This window comes from Podospora anserina, chromosome 3 (genome assembly GCF_000226545.1).
Source record: "Podospora anserina S mat+ genomic DNA chromosome 3, supercontig 2".
NCBI lineage: Eukaryota > Fungi > Ascomycota > Sordariomycetes > Sordariales > Podosporaceae > Podospora > Podospora anserina.
This window is the reverse complement of record NW_001914856.1, coordinates 1,560,558-1,576,735: the sequence shown is the minus strand read 5'-3', so window position 1 is coordinate 1,576,735 and position 16,178 is coordinate 1,560,558. Positions and strand designations below refer to the sequence as shown.

General features: G+C 53.5%; 4 protein-coding genes across 4 annotated transcripts; 2 read left to right on the top strand and 2 right to left on the bottom strand.

Annotated features, from left to right (window-relative positions):
• Positions 1-746: 746 nt before the first annotated feature.
• Positions 747-2,530, bottom strand: PODANS_3_6410 (uncharacterized protein; the record flags this gene model as incomplete). Its single annotated transcript, XM_001909409.1, has 2 exons — positions 747-2,203; positions 2,263-2,530. 2 exons carry the CDS (start codon positions 2,528-2,530, stop codon positions 747-749), a joined length of 1,725 nt encoding a protein of 574 aa, XP_001909444.1.
• Positions 2,531-5,581: 3,051 nt separating this feature from the next.
• Positions 5,582-8,344, bottom strand: PODANS_3_6400 (uncharacterized protein; the record flags this gene model as incomplete). Its single annotated transcript, XM_001909408.1, has 2 exons — positions 5,582-6,476; positions 6,534-8,344. 2 exons carry the CDS (start codon positions 8,342-8,344, stop codon positions 5,582-5,584), a joined length of 2,706 nt encoding a protein of 901 aa, XP_001909443.1.
• Positions 8,345-10,207: 1,863 nt separating this feature from the next.
• Positions 10,208-11,755, top strand: PODANS_3_6390 (uncharacterized protein; the record flags this gene model as incomplete). Its single annotated transcript, XM_001909407.1, has 1 exon — positions 10,208-11,755. The coding sequence occupies one exon, from the start codon at positions 10,208-10,210 to the stop codon at positions 11,753-11,755; it is 1,548 nt and encodes a 515-aa protein (XP_001909442.1).
• Positions 11,756-12,516: 761 nt separating this feature from the next.
• PODANS_3_6380 (uncharacterized protein) lies at positions 12,517-16,021 on the top strand (the record flags this gene model as incomplete). Its single annotated transcript, XM_001909406.1, has 4 exons — positions 12,517-13,325; positions 13,388-13,601; positions 13,653-15,046; positions 15,100-16,021. 4 exons carry the CDS (start codon positions 12,517-12,519, stop codon positions 16,019-16,021), a joined length of 3,339 nt encoding a protein of 1,112 aa, XP_001909441.1.
• Positions 16,022-16,178: the final 157 nt, after the last annotated feature.

The window sequence follows — 16,178 nt, the reverse complement described above, 5'->3', positions numbered from 1 at the left end:
GGGGGGGTGGAAGGGGGAAGAGGTACGGTTATTCGACGGGGGCCGGACTCGGATGCGTTTTGGCAGTAGCCTGTTGCTAGGGCTTGAAGGTGGGGGGAGGGGAGGCCTGGGAGGATGGTTCTCATTTTTGGTGGTTGTGGTGGTGGTGGTGGTGGTGGTGTGGTGAGGATTCGTCTGCTGCTATTGATATGGTGAGTCTGTCGCAGGCATGTCGTGTTCTCGGCTTGTAATTCAATGGGCAAAAGGGACTCGACGGTTGGTTTCTGTCGTCGTAACTCGTTATGTTTGTCTGCCTGGGAGCTGATTTGTGCTGTCTGTGTCGAGGTAAGTGATTGAGTGAATGGTTGCCGCGTCGTGCCGTGCCGGCTGGCAATTAGACCCCTGTCCTTGTTTGCCAAAAATACGTACCTTTTACAGGCAACCCAGGTGTAAAGCACACAAATCACAGAAAACAAAACATGAGATGAAGAAGATGAGTTGATTTAGAAGGTGTCACGCAATCAGTGAAAGGAGCGCGCCTTCAGAACACATGCGACACACCTGCTGCTGCATCATGCGGCTTGCAGCAGTGGGAATCTGCCCTGAGCTGCGAGATCGCTATGACGTGGGGTTCCAGAAGCTCCCCCCCACACTTTGCGACTCTGTGGCTTGGCATTTGTGTCAGCAAACCCATCATACAGAGCATATTCATTCCCTTGTTTATTTTGTCTATCCCATACATTTGTCCGCCGCCCCGCCGAACCTCTCTAATGGCACATCCACATCTGGCTCAGCCTCTTCTCCCCCTCCACCCCCTCCAACCCCCAAGTCACCTTGATGTTCAACCCTCTGTGATGACCCTCGGGAATAGCATACTCAATCTCGCCCTCCAACCTCGCCCCCTCCTTGACCTTCTCCTCGCTTCCCTTCGGCTGCTTGGCATGGTCAATCAACATCAACCCCTGCCTCCAGTGCGTCTCCTTGTCAAACGGCCCGGTGGTAAACGCCACGCTCTCCTTCCCCTTGACATCCATCCACTGCTTCCACGTCAACTGCTTCTCGACCTGCTCCTGTCTCGACTCGCAGAAAAAGGTATCAAACCACACCAAGAAACCATCAAGCTTGTCCTTGGACGTATAAGTCGACGTCCACTTCTCGTTGAACACAAGGTCCTCCTTGGTGCAAGTGTGGAGGTCGAGCATCCTGAAACACTGCGCGGTGCCGGCCACGGCGGCGTCGGGGAGGTGCTCAATGCGGCAGTTGGCGTAGGTGCCCTCCTGCATGGCCTTCATGTCAAAGCCATAGACATCCCGCCAAAAGTCCATGTTGTCGGTGACGTACTCCTCGTCGGCCACAGGAGCAATCCACATCGACGTGTGCGATGGCACGAGAAGACCGGTGTCGGGCTTGAGGTACTTGTCCCTGGCGTAGAGAACAGAGGGAAGCATGGCCTCGTAGAGAAGGCAGTAACCCATCCACTCCGAGACGATGATGTCGACCGTGGGCACCGGAAGAGTAACCTCTTCAATCTTGCCACGGATGCAAGTGATGACATTGTCGAGCCCGTTGTTGAAGATGTTCTCGCGGGCCTTGTCGATGATGGCGCTGTTGTCAACAGCAAGAACCTTGGCCGCACCAGCCTTGGCGGCGAACATGGAGAGGATACCAGTACCGCATCCGATGTCGAGAACAGTCTTGCCGGCAAAGATGGCCTTGTTGTTGTAGATAAAGTCACGGTAGGCGTTGGTGCGGATCGTGTCCTTCAACATGGTCTCGTGGATGTCGTTGTGGGCGTACGACTCAAAGTAGTAGGTGGCTTCGGGTGGGGAGTCGTCTTTCTTTTCTGTGCCGTTGGTAGCAGGAGCAGGAGCAGGAGCAGGGGCTTCAGCTCTAGCCTTGGAGGACTCGGGCTTCTCATCCTCACCCCATCTCTGGTCCAAGGTTTGCTGGACAGCAAGCCTGTAGTTGGAGAATTGCTGAGAAAGCTTCTCGAGCTCTTCCTGGAGCTGCGCATTCTTCCGAAGAAGCTCATCAACGGCCGGGGCCTCCTTTTGCTTGATCTCCCGGGCCTGAGGAGCAGCCTCACCAGCGGCAGGGAGGTCATCCAAGCACACGATGAGGGCATCATCCTCCAGTACCGGCTTCAAGAGTGAGTCATCCTCGAGATCAGACGCCTTGATATCATCCGGCTTGACTGGCTTGCCATCGTGGACCTTTTGGCGGACTGTGATCTCATGTTTAGTTTCCATAGCTATCACATGAGAGTAAAAGTAAGCAACGTACTGAAGTTGATCAACTTGATCGACCCGTAAAAGTCAAGCCCCAACCGATCTCTCACCCCCAAGAAATCCAACCCATATTTCTCCTTGCAGTAGGTGACCATGGCAAGAGCATCGTCAAATACCTTGTCGTCCATCAGCGAGATGACCTGCACGGTCTCTTGCTCGCTGAAGTCATCACCATCGTCCTGATCACCCTGCAGCCAGTTGCCAGCCTCGGAGTTGTCTGACGAGGAGCCGTCGCTGATGGAGGGGGGGTATGCTTCGGCCATTTTGTTTCTTTTCTGTGGCACCAAAAGTGGCCGTTTCGGTGTCTGTTTTGTATAAGTGAGCGTCGGAGTTTTATTTCCAACGGCTGTGGATCAAAATTAATTTTTTTTTTCTGTTCCTGGCTGCAAAATGGAGGGGTCCCATCGCTGAGCTGCAGGTCACAAAAAAAGTGCGGGGAGAGAGCCTGCAGGTGAAGGTTTCAAGGGTTCATCAAGGGTTCATCAAGGGTTCAACGCACATAACCCTAACCCCTGGATGGATGTTGCTTGCCCTGGTCAAACAAAACATCCATGGTGGACACATTGCCCCTTTTTCTGTTAAACACAGGATATTACAGCTCTTAAGTGCTATCGGGACATTTAGAGATATCTGAGGCTCACAGCTCACCGTAGAGTTTCCAACAAAGCAAAGGATGCAGTTATCCAGGTCATGACGACTGTTTCCCGAATCCTGGAAAAGCAACTGACTTGTCCCGTGAAACGCCTGGCTCTTTTGCTAAACCTGAGGACACCAGTGCTGGCCACAGGGTGTGTTACAAGGGCATCATAGAACGAGAGCAACCGTTTCACAAAACCGACGTCTGTATTATGAATAATAAGAGGCTGGCCAAGCCAGGTAGCTGAGGTGGGTATGGTGAGCCCACAAGAGAACCTGAAAGTCAATCTGGGCCGAGAAGCAACGCAATAAACAAAAGAAACCTGATTCTCGTTGCGCAATCTCACCATCACGCCGCACTCCTGATGTCCTCCTCTCTCATCCACGAGGACTGGGAGAGCGCTCTATCCATCCATGTGTTAGTCGACTGATGGCTCCTCGCACCATGAGGAATATTGTCGAGAAGAGCGTCGCGTGTCGTGCGGAGCACAACCTCGTTCATCGAAGCCTTGACCTGAACAGCCCACCTGGAATCACTGCTTCCTTTGGTTGGCGGAAAAGTAACACCTGGAAGGATCTCGTTGTGTTGAGCAGGCGGGACAAATCGTTCGTCGCCGCGCGGGGATGGCAGATTCGCCAGGTACTGCGCGCAGAACCAGCAGGCCCCCTTGCTACAGCCAATGTACCTATCTTTATCCTGGAAGATCTTCCCGGGCGTTGAAGAAGTTGGCAATCTGGATTTCGGCGTGGTAGCGCGTCAGAAGGACGCCTTTCTTCTGCTGAAGCCACCGGCTGATCTCGCCTTGGAAACTGAAGCCCTTGTGATCTGTGCTCCTTCGCTCCTGCTCGAGATAGTAACCCACCGCTGGATCGCTGCTGGGGATGCCGGGGAAGAGATTCGCGAGCTTTTTGACTATGGTGAACGGGTCAGGCTCGTTGTTGTAGTCGCCATTTGCCCAGTCAAAAGCCCGGGTGAGGTTGATGGGCGTGGGCTTCAGAGCTTCCTGGTGACCACCCTTGGGCGGCCGGTCGAACTTGACACGGTAGCGCTGATTGGCAAAATACGGCAGCTTGTCGATTCCTTCCGCCACCTTGAAAGCGGCGTACTTGTGGGCTCCCAAGCGGGCGACAAAGTGTGCGAATTCCTTCACATCGTCTGAATAGTCCGGGTCCGACTTGGGCAGGTGGCGTTTGGCGAGGCAGTTCTTGAGCGGCTCTTCGAACCAGCACTGGTAGCATGCAGTGACGAGTTCCACCTCGTCAGTTATTAGCAGTAGGCCATCGATCCAATTCTCAATGGGGTGGTTCCCCCTGCTTGGAACTCGCCGGTCTTTTTGTCCTGAGCTGTTTGACCACCTTCTTCCCAAAAGAGTGCAACTTTATGGTGTAGAAATTGATGCGGTCCTGAACTCCGTGATATCAAGCCACGCGCCTACACTGGCAGCAACCATCTACATTATTGGCTACCAAGACACTGAGGATGATACACATCTAAAGTCATCATCACCCCCTGCAATGTTCCAGCCATAAGTAGATACCTCTCTTACGTAACTGGATCTGTCCTGGATCAAGCAAACCACAGACGCTCTTCTTATATGTGAGAGTAATGCTTTTCAGACCCCCCATTTTGACTTGCCGGACCCCTTATTCACAACGCTTTGACCTATAAGCCGTTAATATAAATGAAAGTTTGAAGATAATTTTATATTTACATACTAACTGATCTTTCTTTTTTTTTTATGTCGTTAAAATATAAACTTACCTTTATAAACTAGTCTTTTAACAAAGCTTTCTCTTAGCTTTTCCCGGTTCATCAAGATATAAATATCATAGCTTTAGATCTTACTTTTTAAAAAGATATCATCCATAATATATAAAAGAAAGCCCAAAGAACACCCTTATGAACTTTTCTTTTTCATAAAGCGCGAGAGACGTAATTACTACATCCTTTTTATATAGTTGGGGGGTCCAGCAAGTAGAAATGGGGTGGCTGCTCGGATGCTTCACCAATTCACCACACCTCACTTTTCAGCAACCCAGTGTATTATTTACCTGAACAACTCAAGGAGCTCGTTTAGTAAATAACAAGTGTTGGAAAACTATCCTTCTTCGGTTTCAATATGACAACCTAGAAGGCTGAGTTTACATGTGAGTAATACTTTTCGGACCCCAACCCGAGAGGAGAAAAAAGGATGTGGGCTTGCAAGAAGCCTGGGCCTCCGACTGCACAACACCTGGTCATGATCATCTGGAACTTTCACAGCCTCGTCTGTAGCTCTGGCCAGCTGCGCGGCCAGCGTGACGCTGTGAAACCTCTTAGCTTCGTCGTTTGCTGACTGAACCGGCCTAAAATGGGCCATTTCGGATTTGGTTTCTTGGCTGCAACATGTGGCTGACTCTGGCCTGCTTCATTTCTTCTGTGAGGCGCCTATGCAGCGGACTGGGAGTCTTTGAGCGCACAGTTGAGGTTGAAGCTCGCAATACCTTTGTCAGGATCTCACCTGCCGCAGTCTCCGGTGTGGACGTGTATTCTTGAGACAAATCCTTGGCTTCAGCAAGCAATTACCCATGGCCATAGCTCTAACAAAAAAGAACAAAAAAGGATAACCCACATAGCGGGAGAGCGGTTGTCAAGATGCAAGAAACCATCAGACTTTCTACCATCTTTCAACTCATATCTACATAGTAGCACCCACAGCCTGGCTATCAATCACCAAACTCGCCCCCTCCTCATCACTCTTCGGCTTGGCAAGGTGCACACTCACCCCGGCATCCTGGGCATACACCCTCAACCCAAGAACAGCAACCGCGTTCCACGGGATGGAAGGCGAGTCCTCGTCCTCGGCCAATTTGCGGGCTTCTTCTTCCTCCTTCTGCCGCTGTTCCTCCTCCTCCTTTTCTTTCTCCTCCTCCTCATCCGTTTCAGACTCGTACTCAGACTCGGAATCATCCTCCTCCTCTTCCTTTTTCTTCTCTTCTGCTTTGTTCTCGTCAGGCTTGGCTTCTTTCTCCTCCGCGGCTGGGGTGGTGGTGGTGGTGGTGGTGGTGGGGGCAGGCCTGATAGCCAGTGTCTCCTCCTTCTTACCGTCGTCTTTCTTCTCCTCCTTCTGTCCTTCCTTGGGGGGAGCAGGGGCGGACGAAGAGGCGGTGGAGATGGTCTTGGGAGCTTCAGTCTTCTTCTCCTCAGCCTTGGTAGTGGCAGCAGCAGCAGCATCCTCCTTCTTCTCAACCGCATCCTCCGATTTCTCCGATTCCTCTTTCTTGTCAGTGTCCTCCTTCTTCTCGCCAGCCTTGACATTAACCGTCGTCTCACCACCCTCGGGAACTTTCACCGTGACCTCGGCAGCAGCAGCCTTCTTTTTCTTCTCCTTCTCCTTCCGCTTCTTAGCCTTCTCCCTCTCCTTCTTCCGCTTGGCCTTTTCTTTGGCCTTGAGCTTCTTCGCCTCAGCCTTCCTCTTGGCCTCCTCCTTTTTCTTGAGGATGAGGTCGTCCTCGTTGGGGATGCCACCTTTGGCGTGGGCGAGGTCGTATTGCATGCCTACCTGGCGGAGTTTGGAGGGGTTTTTATCGGCCCTACAAAGCGGGTGTTAGCTATTCGAAAGGGAAATGGAAATGGAGAGAGATAGATACCATTTTTTGACAACGTCTTCGACTTGATTCCTCCAGTCGCATCTTTCGGCCGTCACCTTGGGCAAGACCTCATACCTCCCCGGCTCGAGGTCAACCTCACAGCTTACCGATCGGCTCTCCCACTGGTGAACAGGTCTCACCCGGCAGATGTGCTCCTCGTCCTTGCCGCCTTCTTTCTTCAACAGGAAGTGAAGGGAGAAGTTGTATTGTCCCTCAAAGCCCTGAAAGTATCTTTCGTCAAGCTGGCTCAACACCACAACCACCGTCCCTGCTTTTTTGACCTCGATCACGAATTTCTGGTTGAGATACCCCGCCACCCAGCCCACACTCACACTCGTCCATTGTTGCACCACCGTCCACTTCTCATCAAAAAGTCTAGTCCGGTGGATAAACAAAAACGTCTCCAGCATATCAGCATAACTCATCCAAAAAACACCATCATCCCCAAAAGTATGATTCAGCTTCTTGAACCAGTAAGGAGTCCACTCCTTGCTCCCATCCGACCAAGGCCCGTTCCACTCCCCCACACCATCACTGCTCCTCTGACCCCACGGGTTCCTGATCTTGACCAACCTCACTTTCTTCCCATCCTCACCCACCTCCTCCGTAGCCTTAAGAATAGAATAAGCATGCCCCAACGCAAGGCCACCCTTGTAGCTATCCCACCCGGTCCCGATAGCCGACAAGGCGAAGACGAACTCCCCATCAGCATTCACCAGCTCCTTCCAAAGCTTATCCTTCCTGAGCACCCGGTTGGCAGCAACAGTGGTAGTAACACCGCCAGTCATATCCTCCACAGCCTCCCCGCTCCACCCCCCAGAAATAGCCTCGTAATCCCCGTGAACCTTTGCGTACGCCTTCTCCAAGATCGGGAGCCAAGTCTCGTTTTGGTCTTCGCACTGCGCAAAATAGAGGGCTTCGCTCCCGGTTTGGTATCTCTTTCTGTACTCCCTTGCCAACTTGCCAGTCGAGTCGTACCGGTCGCCGTAGTAGTCAAAGTCGGGGTACTGGAGGTAGAGGTTGTCGTCTACCACGGCAGAGATCCACTCCCCGTCTCTGTAGAACACAAAGCCGTACACGCCGACTTCCTCGTCGCGGACGACGCAGACTCTGTCCATTAGGTCCTTTCGGTGGGTGATGGTGGCCACGGCGGCGAGCCACCAGCAGTCGCCGTTGGAGCCTTGCTTGATGTCCGAGGACGAGTACCCGTCTATGGTCCATTGGGGAGACGAAAAAATCCAGTCGAGGCGGTGCTTGGAGCCGGGGTTGTACCACTCGCCGCACTGGACGCCGTTCTTGCTCCTGGTGGATTTGGGGTTGGCTCTGGGGTCGGTGTGGTGACGGGGCGAGTTTTTGCCGTGGGGGAGGACGCCTTTCTGTGCGGCAGCAGCTTGTTGAGCTTGGGGGGTAGCTCCCTTGGTCACGGGTTGGCCTTTGGTTCCCCAGGCGCCGAAGAGAGCGGCCCAGGGGTCGTCGGCGATGTAGCCTCTGACTACTCCGGGGTCCAAGGCGACAGTTCCGCCTGGTCCGAGCGCGTTGGATTCGGCGAGGGTGTCAAGGCTTCGCTTGAAAGCGGTCGGCGCTGACGGCGTTGCCGGTATCATCGGTGTCCCAGTCGTCCCAGTCGAAGCGGACGAGGCCGTTGAGGCAGTTGTCTTCGAGATCCCACTCGATATCAAAGTCGGGGTCGGTGAACTTTTCATTGGTACGGTGGCATTCTTTGATGATGCGCTGGACTTTCTCCCGGCACTCTTTTGCAGCAGCCTCGTAAGACTCGGCTGCGTTGCGGGCTGAGCGGGCTGGTTGGCCATCCTCGAGTGAGAGAGGGAGGATGGAAGAATAGAGAGAACGAGGGAAGATGCGGGTGACTTTGCCGGGCTTCTTGGTGAAGTATCGGTGCCCAGAACTCGTGGAGTGAGCTCCTAGGGGAGCCTTGGTGTAGTTCTTCTTCGTTGTGGAGCGCTTGGAGGGATGGGATGGGGGTGGGGTGACGAGCAGTCTTGGGCAACTTGGGGTTGGCGGTTGTCTTGGACAGAGCAAGTACAAGATATCTCCAGTTTGTGAAGCCTAACTAAGAAAGGCACCAGATGTCGTTGAGAAGACTCGAGACAGCCTAGAGAAGGTTGAGGAAGACCAGAGCAGACACACACGAGAGAGGGAGAGAGAGGTGGGAACAGGCTCATTTATACCTAAGGACGACGCCGTCGAGTGACATGGTGTAGCCCTATAGCTGAGGTGAGCTTCTAGGTTGCATGAAGACGAACGCACCGGCACCGTTTGTGTCTCTTCAGCTAGCCATCCCTCATATCATATCCACAAGAGGTAGGCCTAGAACGGTTGCGTGGGGTCGGCGGGGTAAACAGACAGGACTGAAGAAGAAACAAGGGTCCTATCTGCAGCAAAGGGACTATTTGTTACAGGCTGAGGACGGATACAACGGCGAGCTTCTTCAAAGCACGAATAAGGTTGTGCTACCGCCCTCGTTTGAGGCTGCTGGGCCACACGCTTGCTGGTCTGACTGGTCTCGTAGGGGGCTGACTAAGGAGAGATATCCAATGGAGTGCTGACAGAGCACACCGTCTTCTTGATAAATGTCGGTTGGCTTTCTTCCCGTACTGCATAGAGCCGAGCTAATAACGCAGTGAGATGAAGAGTGATTGGAGTGGAAGCTGGGTTGAGCCGCTTGAGAAGGTGGGATTCTTGGCAGCAATGGTTAGGTTAGACGACATGGCCCACATCACCGATGACAGTCGGAACGTTGCTCAGTGTCCCTGTGGCACAGCTGTACGGAACATTCATCTATGCTTGAGCTGTGAGGCTGGGAAGCGGGGTAGTCGTGATACTGAAAAGAGAGGGATTAGTGAGCACAGCAGGATCACTCAACATGGAGCACGACTTGCAATCTCACTGCAGTGCCTAGACGGAGGTCTGTTATGAAAGCATATAGTGCCTTCCGAGGCTCGTAGTATGCATGCTGCATTATGCTCCTTTGTCTCACGCCAGAAAATAGTGAGAAGTTGTATGGAGAACGAAGAAGAGGGGAAGGAACAGAGACCCTAACCCTAGATGGAGGGCGAGCTACAGGTGTTGTTGATTATGACCTCAGTGTTTAGGAGCTGAATGGATGAGACAAACTTCCAGAAGAGTTATATAAACTGCATGAGCGGTAGTTCAACAATATGTTTTTATCACATGTCGCCATCTGCTGCCATGGCCTGGCTACCCACTCTACCTTAGGGTGCCAGTAGCTTCATAGGTCCCACTTTTCTTATCGATAGGGCCAGTCGTCAAGGTTCTGGAGGGACAAATCCCCGCTCTTTTGATCGAGTCCTGCGCGCGATGACAAAGTCATACAGCTCTTGGCTGTGCAGATGGCATATCCAGAGGGCTAATATTGAGGTAGCACAAGTACCACTTCACGGTTGTCGAACCCTCAGTTTGCTGAAGTGTTTGAGAAAACGAAAGACAAAAGGCGGACACCCAAGTCAGCCTTATAATTTGAAAGTGGGGTACATGGATCAGCTATCGATGCGGTGATAGGTGGTGGCCTCGGCAGAGCTGGTACTTCCACCTCCCAGCCGCCTCCATTGCGCCGCAACCCTCCTCTTCAGGTCAGTCCCCGTCGCCGCCACCTGCATCAACATTTCGTTGTCGATGCGATCAGATTCAATTCAATGCCACCACCAAATACCCCAGAGGAAGGCTTGCTTCCCCCTCAGTCGGAGCCCTCGAGAATCGCGTCCATTCTGGCGACGGCAACCCCACCTCCAGTAGATTCAGCGCCTGAGCAGGCCCCCTCGCCTGAGGCTGCTGCTACCACCACCACCACCACCATACACACAGTCGTCCCTTCGTCACCAGAGGACCCTGCGCTCCTCGAGATAGACTACCAGATCCTCGAGTATCTCGACACAGTAGATGAGACGCTTCTGTGCCCAGTGTGCAAAACACCATTTCATGAACCCATAACCACATCATGCGGTCACACATTCTGCGCCTGGTGCATCAACCGAGCCCTTGACATCCAGCCAACATGTCCCATCGACCGTCAGCCGCTCACAAAGACGCATGACTATCATCGGCCACCGCTGATCATCAAAGATCAACTCGATCGCCTCAAAGTCAAATGCCCCAACAAGGGCTGCGATCACATCTGCCCTCGGGAGCATCTCGACAGCCATTATGAGCGCCGCTGCGAGCACACCATGGTGCGCTGCCCCGACGCCAGATGCAGGAAGAGAATTGCCCGCCGCCACGTCCAGGGACCTGCCAGCACCTGCATGCATCGCGAGGTGTCATGCCGATACTGTGACGAGAGGGTGGCGCTGGTGGATCTGAACACACACTATGACTTCCTCTGCAGCGGAGCAACAACAAAGTGCTCGGCGTGCGAAGCAACCGTCGTTCTCCATCGCATGGAGAAGCACTGCGCCGAAGACTGTCTGGAAACGCAGGTACGGTGCAAGTGGCACATTGCCGGCTGCAAGGTCGACGATAAACGGTACCTGGTTCAAGAACATGAGACTGGCTGCCCCTACGAGATTATTGGGGAACTCCTCAAGCAACGGGCCGAGGACCGCCGGATAATCGACAACCTCACCGATCGCTTGGTGGCTTTGGAGACGGAGCGGCGAGAGCATCAGGAACGACGCGCTCGTCGGCGAGAACTCTCCCGCCAGGCACCAAATACGTCCCACGGAGCAGACGCAATCGACCTCTCCGCTCCCGATCCCTCCACTTTCTTTTACGACATGGAATGGAGACCAGACCTTTCCAATGTGGGAGCAGGCGAGAATAGATCATGGGGCTCACCCGAAGACTACATGCTTGCCCGCTTCGAGCGACTGGAAAGCCGGATGGAGGACCTTTCCAAGCAGGTGGTTGAGCTGGATGCGCACCAGTCCATGAGTATGCTACAGCAGATCATGCCACTCAACCAGCAGCTCGTCGAACTAGGCAGCAAAGTGGGCGTCCTGAACATGCACACTACCTGGTTGATGAACATGCAGAGACACAACCATCTCCAGCAGCGAGCCGGAGCAGTGAGCTCGTCAGGAAGCGGCATGGGCAATTCTGGAATGGCGTCAATGTCGCAAATGTCATCCGCCAACGATATCAACAACAACTTCCCTGTCAGGTTAACAGAGGGCGGACTGCCATACCGGACTACAGCTAGCCGCCGGAACAGTGATGGGAGAGGAGAGCCACCTCCCCGGCTGTGAAGATACAATGTTGAATGTTGATCAAAGCGTACCGCATATTTTCTGGCGCTGGGTATGGACGGGAGGCAATGTTGCCCAGTCATGAGCTGTGTGAGAGTTGTATGGCTATCGTTGATATGGCGCTATGGACGTAATGGGTTGCATCATGAATTAGGTATGCGTAATGAGGTTATTCAGAGATGTTCTGTGGGCAGGTCTCTTCATGTAGAAACAACAAAAATAGACGAGCAACTAATAATGAAGGAGGATGAAGCTTGAAGAATAGAAAGAAGAAAGAAACATGGTATAGTCTACCTATGTCGAAGTGGTGATGCCCTCTAGGCAACGATAACGATAAGATAAGGATAAGGTTAGATTAGTAATGCCTACCATCAGCTCTCTCTTAAAAGGCGGAAAAGGCGTCTTCTGCGAGCTTCCAGCGCACACAGCGCCCAAAGCAGCGCCGGGCACAAGTCAATGACAGGGCATTTTCGTCCCAAGAATACTTTGTCCAGGCTGTCTTTAGGCTCCAGCTGTTAGCGCAACCCCCCCAACGTGAGCTGAGTTCCGACCCCGCCATATTTACTCTGGAGCTTCAGGCGACTTCCAAGGTTTTTGGCTTTCAAGGCAAAAAGTTCTAGTGTGTTGGTGGCTGCCGTTAAATCTTCTCTCTGCATTCCTTAAAGAGTCTTTTTCTTCTTTTTATCTGTCTGCTTCTGCTGTCAATTCCTAGACTTTTCCAGCACCGCCCGTCGGCCGAATAAGACTGCCGAATCATCACGATGGATCCTACTGAAGAACAGCAGCCGCCAGCGGCCCCGGCCCCGGCCCCGGCCCCGCCACCAGCCCCGGCGTCGACACTGCCTGATGCGCCCGACCGAGAAACCATGGAGGCAATCCGTCGCCGAAGACTCGAGAAGCTCGGCGGTGGGCCCGGCAGCGCGGCTGGCTCGGGAGCAAACAGCCCATCGACCACATCACCAACCGGTGGCTCACCAACCAGTGGGACACCCGTGCCTGAGAAGGCAGCCCCCATCGTTCCCATCGCGAACCGATCACAAATCAACATCAGCCCTTCGCCGTCCTCCGCAACCGCCCCAAAAGACAAGGCCGTCAACAGCATACTCGGGGAAGAGCTGGGATCTAAAAGACGGGCCTCGGAGCTGGAGGGTTCACCATCAGGAGCCCCAGCTCCACCACGGAAACAGACACCAGCTCAGGAATCCTTCGAAGACTATGCCGACCGAATCCTGGGGTCCATCTTCCGCATGACGGTGGATGCTGCACGCACAAAAGATGCCCACGGCCACAAGTTGACATTCTTGCCCAACCTGAGCCAGGACCTCACAGACGAGGTGGCCCCTCTGAAGCTGTCCCAGGACCGGCTGGAGGAGGCCATCATGGAGGCGGCCACAGAGTACCCAAAGGACAAGCCACTCTTTGAGTACCTGCTGGCTTGCTGGAAGCGGGTAGTCCGGACGCTTAAGGCGCTGAGGAACCCAACCCCCCAGAAGGAGGCCTTGTTGAAGGAGGCGAGACGATTGTGCTTTAGCAACTGCATCTTTTCGTTGACGATGCCGGAACTGTTCAGGTATTTTCTGTCAAAAACGGGTCAGCTTTTTGTTTGGTATGCTGACTTTTGTGGGCGTGAAGTCGGGAATCGAGCCCCGTGCACGACACACTCGTTCCGTATCTCTTGAAGGAGGTTGAGAACGAGAGTGGGCTGTGTATGGACTTCATCGGGGAGGCCGTGTCTCGATTCGATGAGGATGATACCATTGCGCCGCTGTTCACTAAGGCCATTGTTGATATCAGCAGCAAGCTCTCTACGATGACCATGAATGATGATTACAAGCCTTATGTTAATGTAAGTGAATCGAGACGAGCACGGTTGAAAAGATTGTGCTGACATTATTAGGCCCTGAAAACATATGCCAGATATGCGCCACTTCTGAATGAACTGGCAGCTCACCCGTGCTTCCAGATGGCGCAATCGGCACCGGGCATCGAGAAGAACACCCTTCTGGGCCCCTTCTTCAGGATATCGCCCCTGCAGCCAGAGGTTGCTGCTGTGTACTTTGCTGGGCCTCGCACCATGGACCCCAGACATATCGCGACGTCTCAGAGCGCCCTGCAAATGACCCTCAACACACACCAAGCCGACCTCAGAGATATCATTAATGCCTTTATTCGCGCCAGCAACCAGACACGGAACAAGGTCCTGGATTGGTTCGCCTACATCATGAACGTCAACCACAAACGACGAGCCATGCAGCATGATCCCAGGGAAGTGTCCTCGGACGGCTTCATGATCAATGTCACCGTCATTCTGGACTACCTCTGCGAGCCATTCATGGACAGCACATTCTCCAAAGTCAGCCGCATCGATATCAACTACTTTCGGAGAAATCCAAGGATTGACATCAAGGACGAGACCAAGCTCAATGCCGACCAGGCCCAGTCGGACAAGTTTTACTCGACCAAGCTGGAGGGCGACAACAACTTCATCACCGAGGTGTTCTTTTTGACACTCGCGGCTCACCACTACGGAAGCGAGGCAACCAATGCCAAGCTCAAGACGCTGGACAGGGAGATTAAGCACTTCGAAAAGAACATTGCCCTGATAGAGGCCGAGCGGCCCAAGGTGATCAACCGGCCTTCTGAGCTTCGGCGGTTGGATGATGCTCTGAAACGGTATACGGCCATATTGGAAGCCTCCATGTCTCTTAGAATGTGCATCTCTGGCGTATCGCTGGAGCAAAAGATGCAGGCCCGTTCGCTGCTGTTTATGCGCTATGTCACGGTCTGGCTTTTGCGCGTTGCCAGCGGGACGGAGTACACGCCGGAGAAGCAGCTCACGCTCCCGCTGCCAGCCCAACAGCCCGAGGCATTCCAGTGCCTTCCCGAGTACGCGTTGCAGGATGTTGTGGACAACTTCAAGTTTGTCTTCCGAGAGGTGCCGCAGGTTATTGTCAATGCGGTCGGGGACGAGCTGATTGCGCTCTGCATCACCTTTTTGGAGTCGTCCGAGTACGTCAAGAACCCGTACTTGAAGTCGTCGTTGATCACGCTCTTGTACCAGGGGACATGGCCTAGGTATCATCTCAGCAAGGGGTTCTTGGGCGAGCTGATGACGAGCACCAAGTTTGCGAACCAGTACCTGCTCCATGCGGTTATGAAGTTTTACATTGAGTGCGAGCTTACCGAGAATGGGTTCTACGACAAGTTCAACATTCGGTACGAGATCTTTCAGATCATCAAGTGTGTGTGGGTCAACGACCATTACAGGCAGCAGCTGGTGCAGTCTAGCAAGTGAGTTTTCCTCTCTTTCGGTCGAGGCTGATCGTCATACTGACCAGTGGTAGGTCTAACCGGTCGTTCTTCGTACGCTTTGTCAACCTTTTGATGAACGACGCTACGTATGTTCTTGATGAGGGCTTGGGGAAGTTCCCCAAAATCCACCAGTTTCAGCTCGATTTGAAGAATCCAAACCTGTCGCAGCAGGACCGGGAGAGGTTGGAGGAAGAGCTGCGTGAGGCCGAGAACAGGGCCACGTCGTTCATGCAGCTTGCCAATGAGACGGTCGGCATGATGAGGCTGTTTACCAAGACTCTGAGCGAAGCGTTCACGATGCCAGAGATTGTCCAGCGTCTGGCGGGCATGCTGGACTACAACCTCGACATGTTGACGGGTCCCAAGTCCAAGAACTTGCGCGTCGACAATCCCGAGAAGTACCACTTTTCGCCCAAAACCCTGCTGCCCGAAATTGCGGACATTTACCTCAACCTCGGCTCCTCCCCCGCCTTTGTCGAGGCGGTCGCGGGAGATGGCCGCTCCTACCGCGACTCGACAATGAGGCAGACTGCCCAGATCCTTAGGGGGAAGCACCTGAAAGATGAGCACGAGGTCCAGGCGTGGGAGAGGCTGTGTGAGAAGTTCAGAAAGGCCAAGGAGATATTGGAGCAGGCCGAGATTGACTTTGACGACGCGCCGGCCGAGTTTGAGGACCCGATCATGGGGAGTCTGATGGATGATCCGGTTTGGTTGCCGTCGAGGCACGTGGTGGACCGGAGCACGATCGTGCAGCATTTGTTGAGCGATCCGAAGGATCCGTACACGAGGCAGCCGATGAGTATCGAGGATGTGGTGCCGCATACAGAGCTGAAGGAGAGGATTGAGGCCTGGAAGGAGGAGAGGAGGGCCGAGGCGAGGAGGGTGAAGGAGGAGAAATTGGTGGGGGTTACGGAGGGGGAGGGGGAGGGGGAAAAGATGGATACTACCGAGTAGAGTGTGTAGGGGGTGGAAGATAGCGTGTGGATAGGGGGGTGAACAGCGTATTGAGTTGATGGTGATATTTTTGCTTGGCTTTGGTTTATTGTGATAATTTATGTATTAGGAAAGAGATAAGGGGGGGCGTTGGGGGGATAGGGCGTTGAGAAAGCAA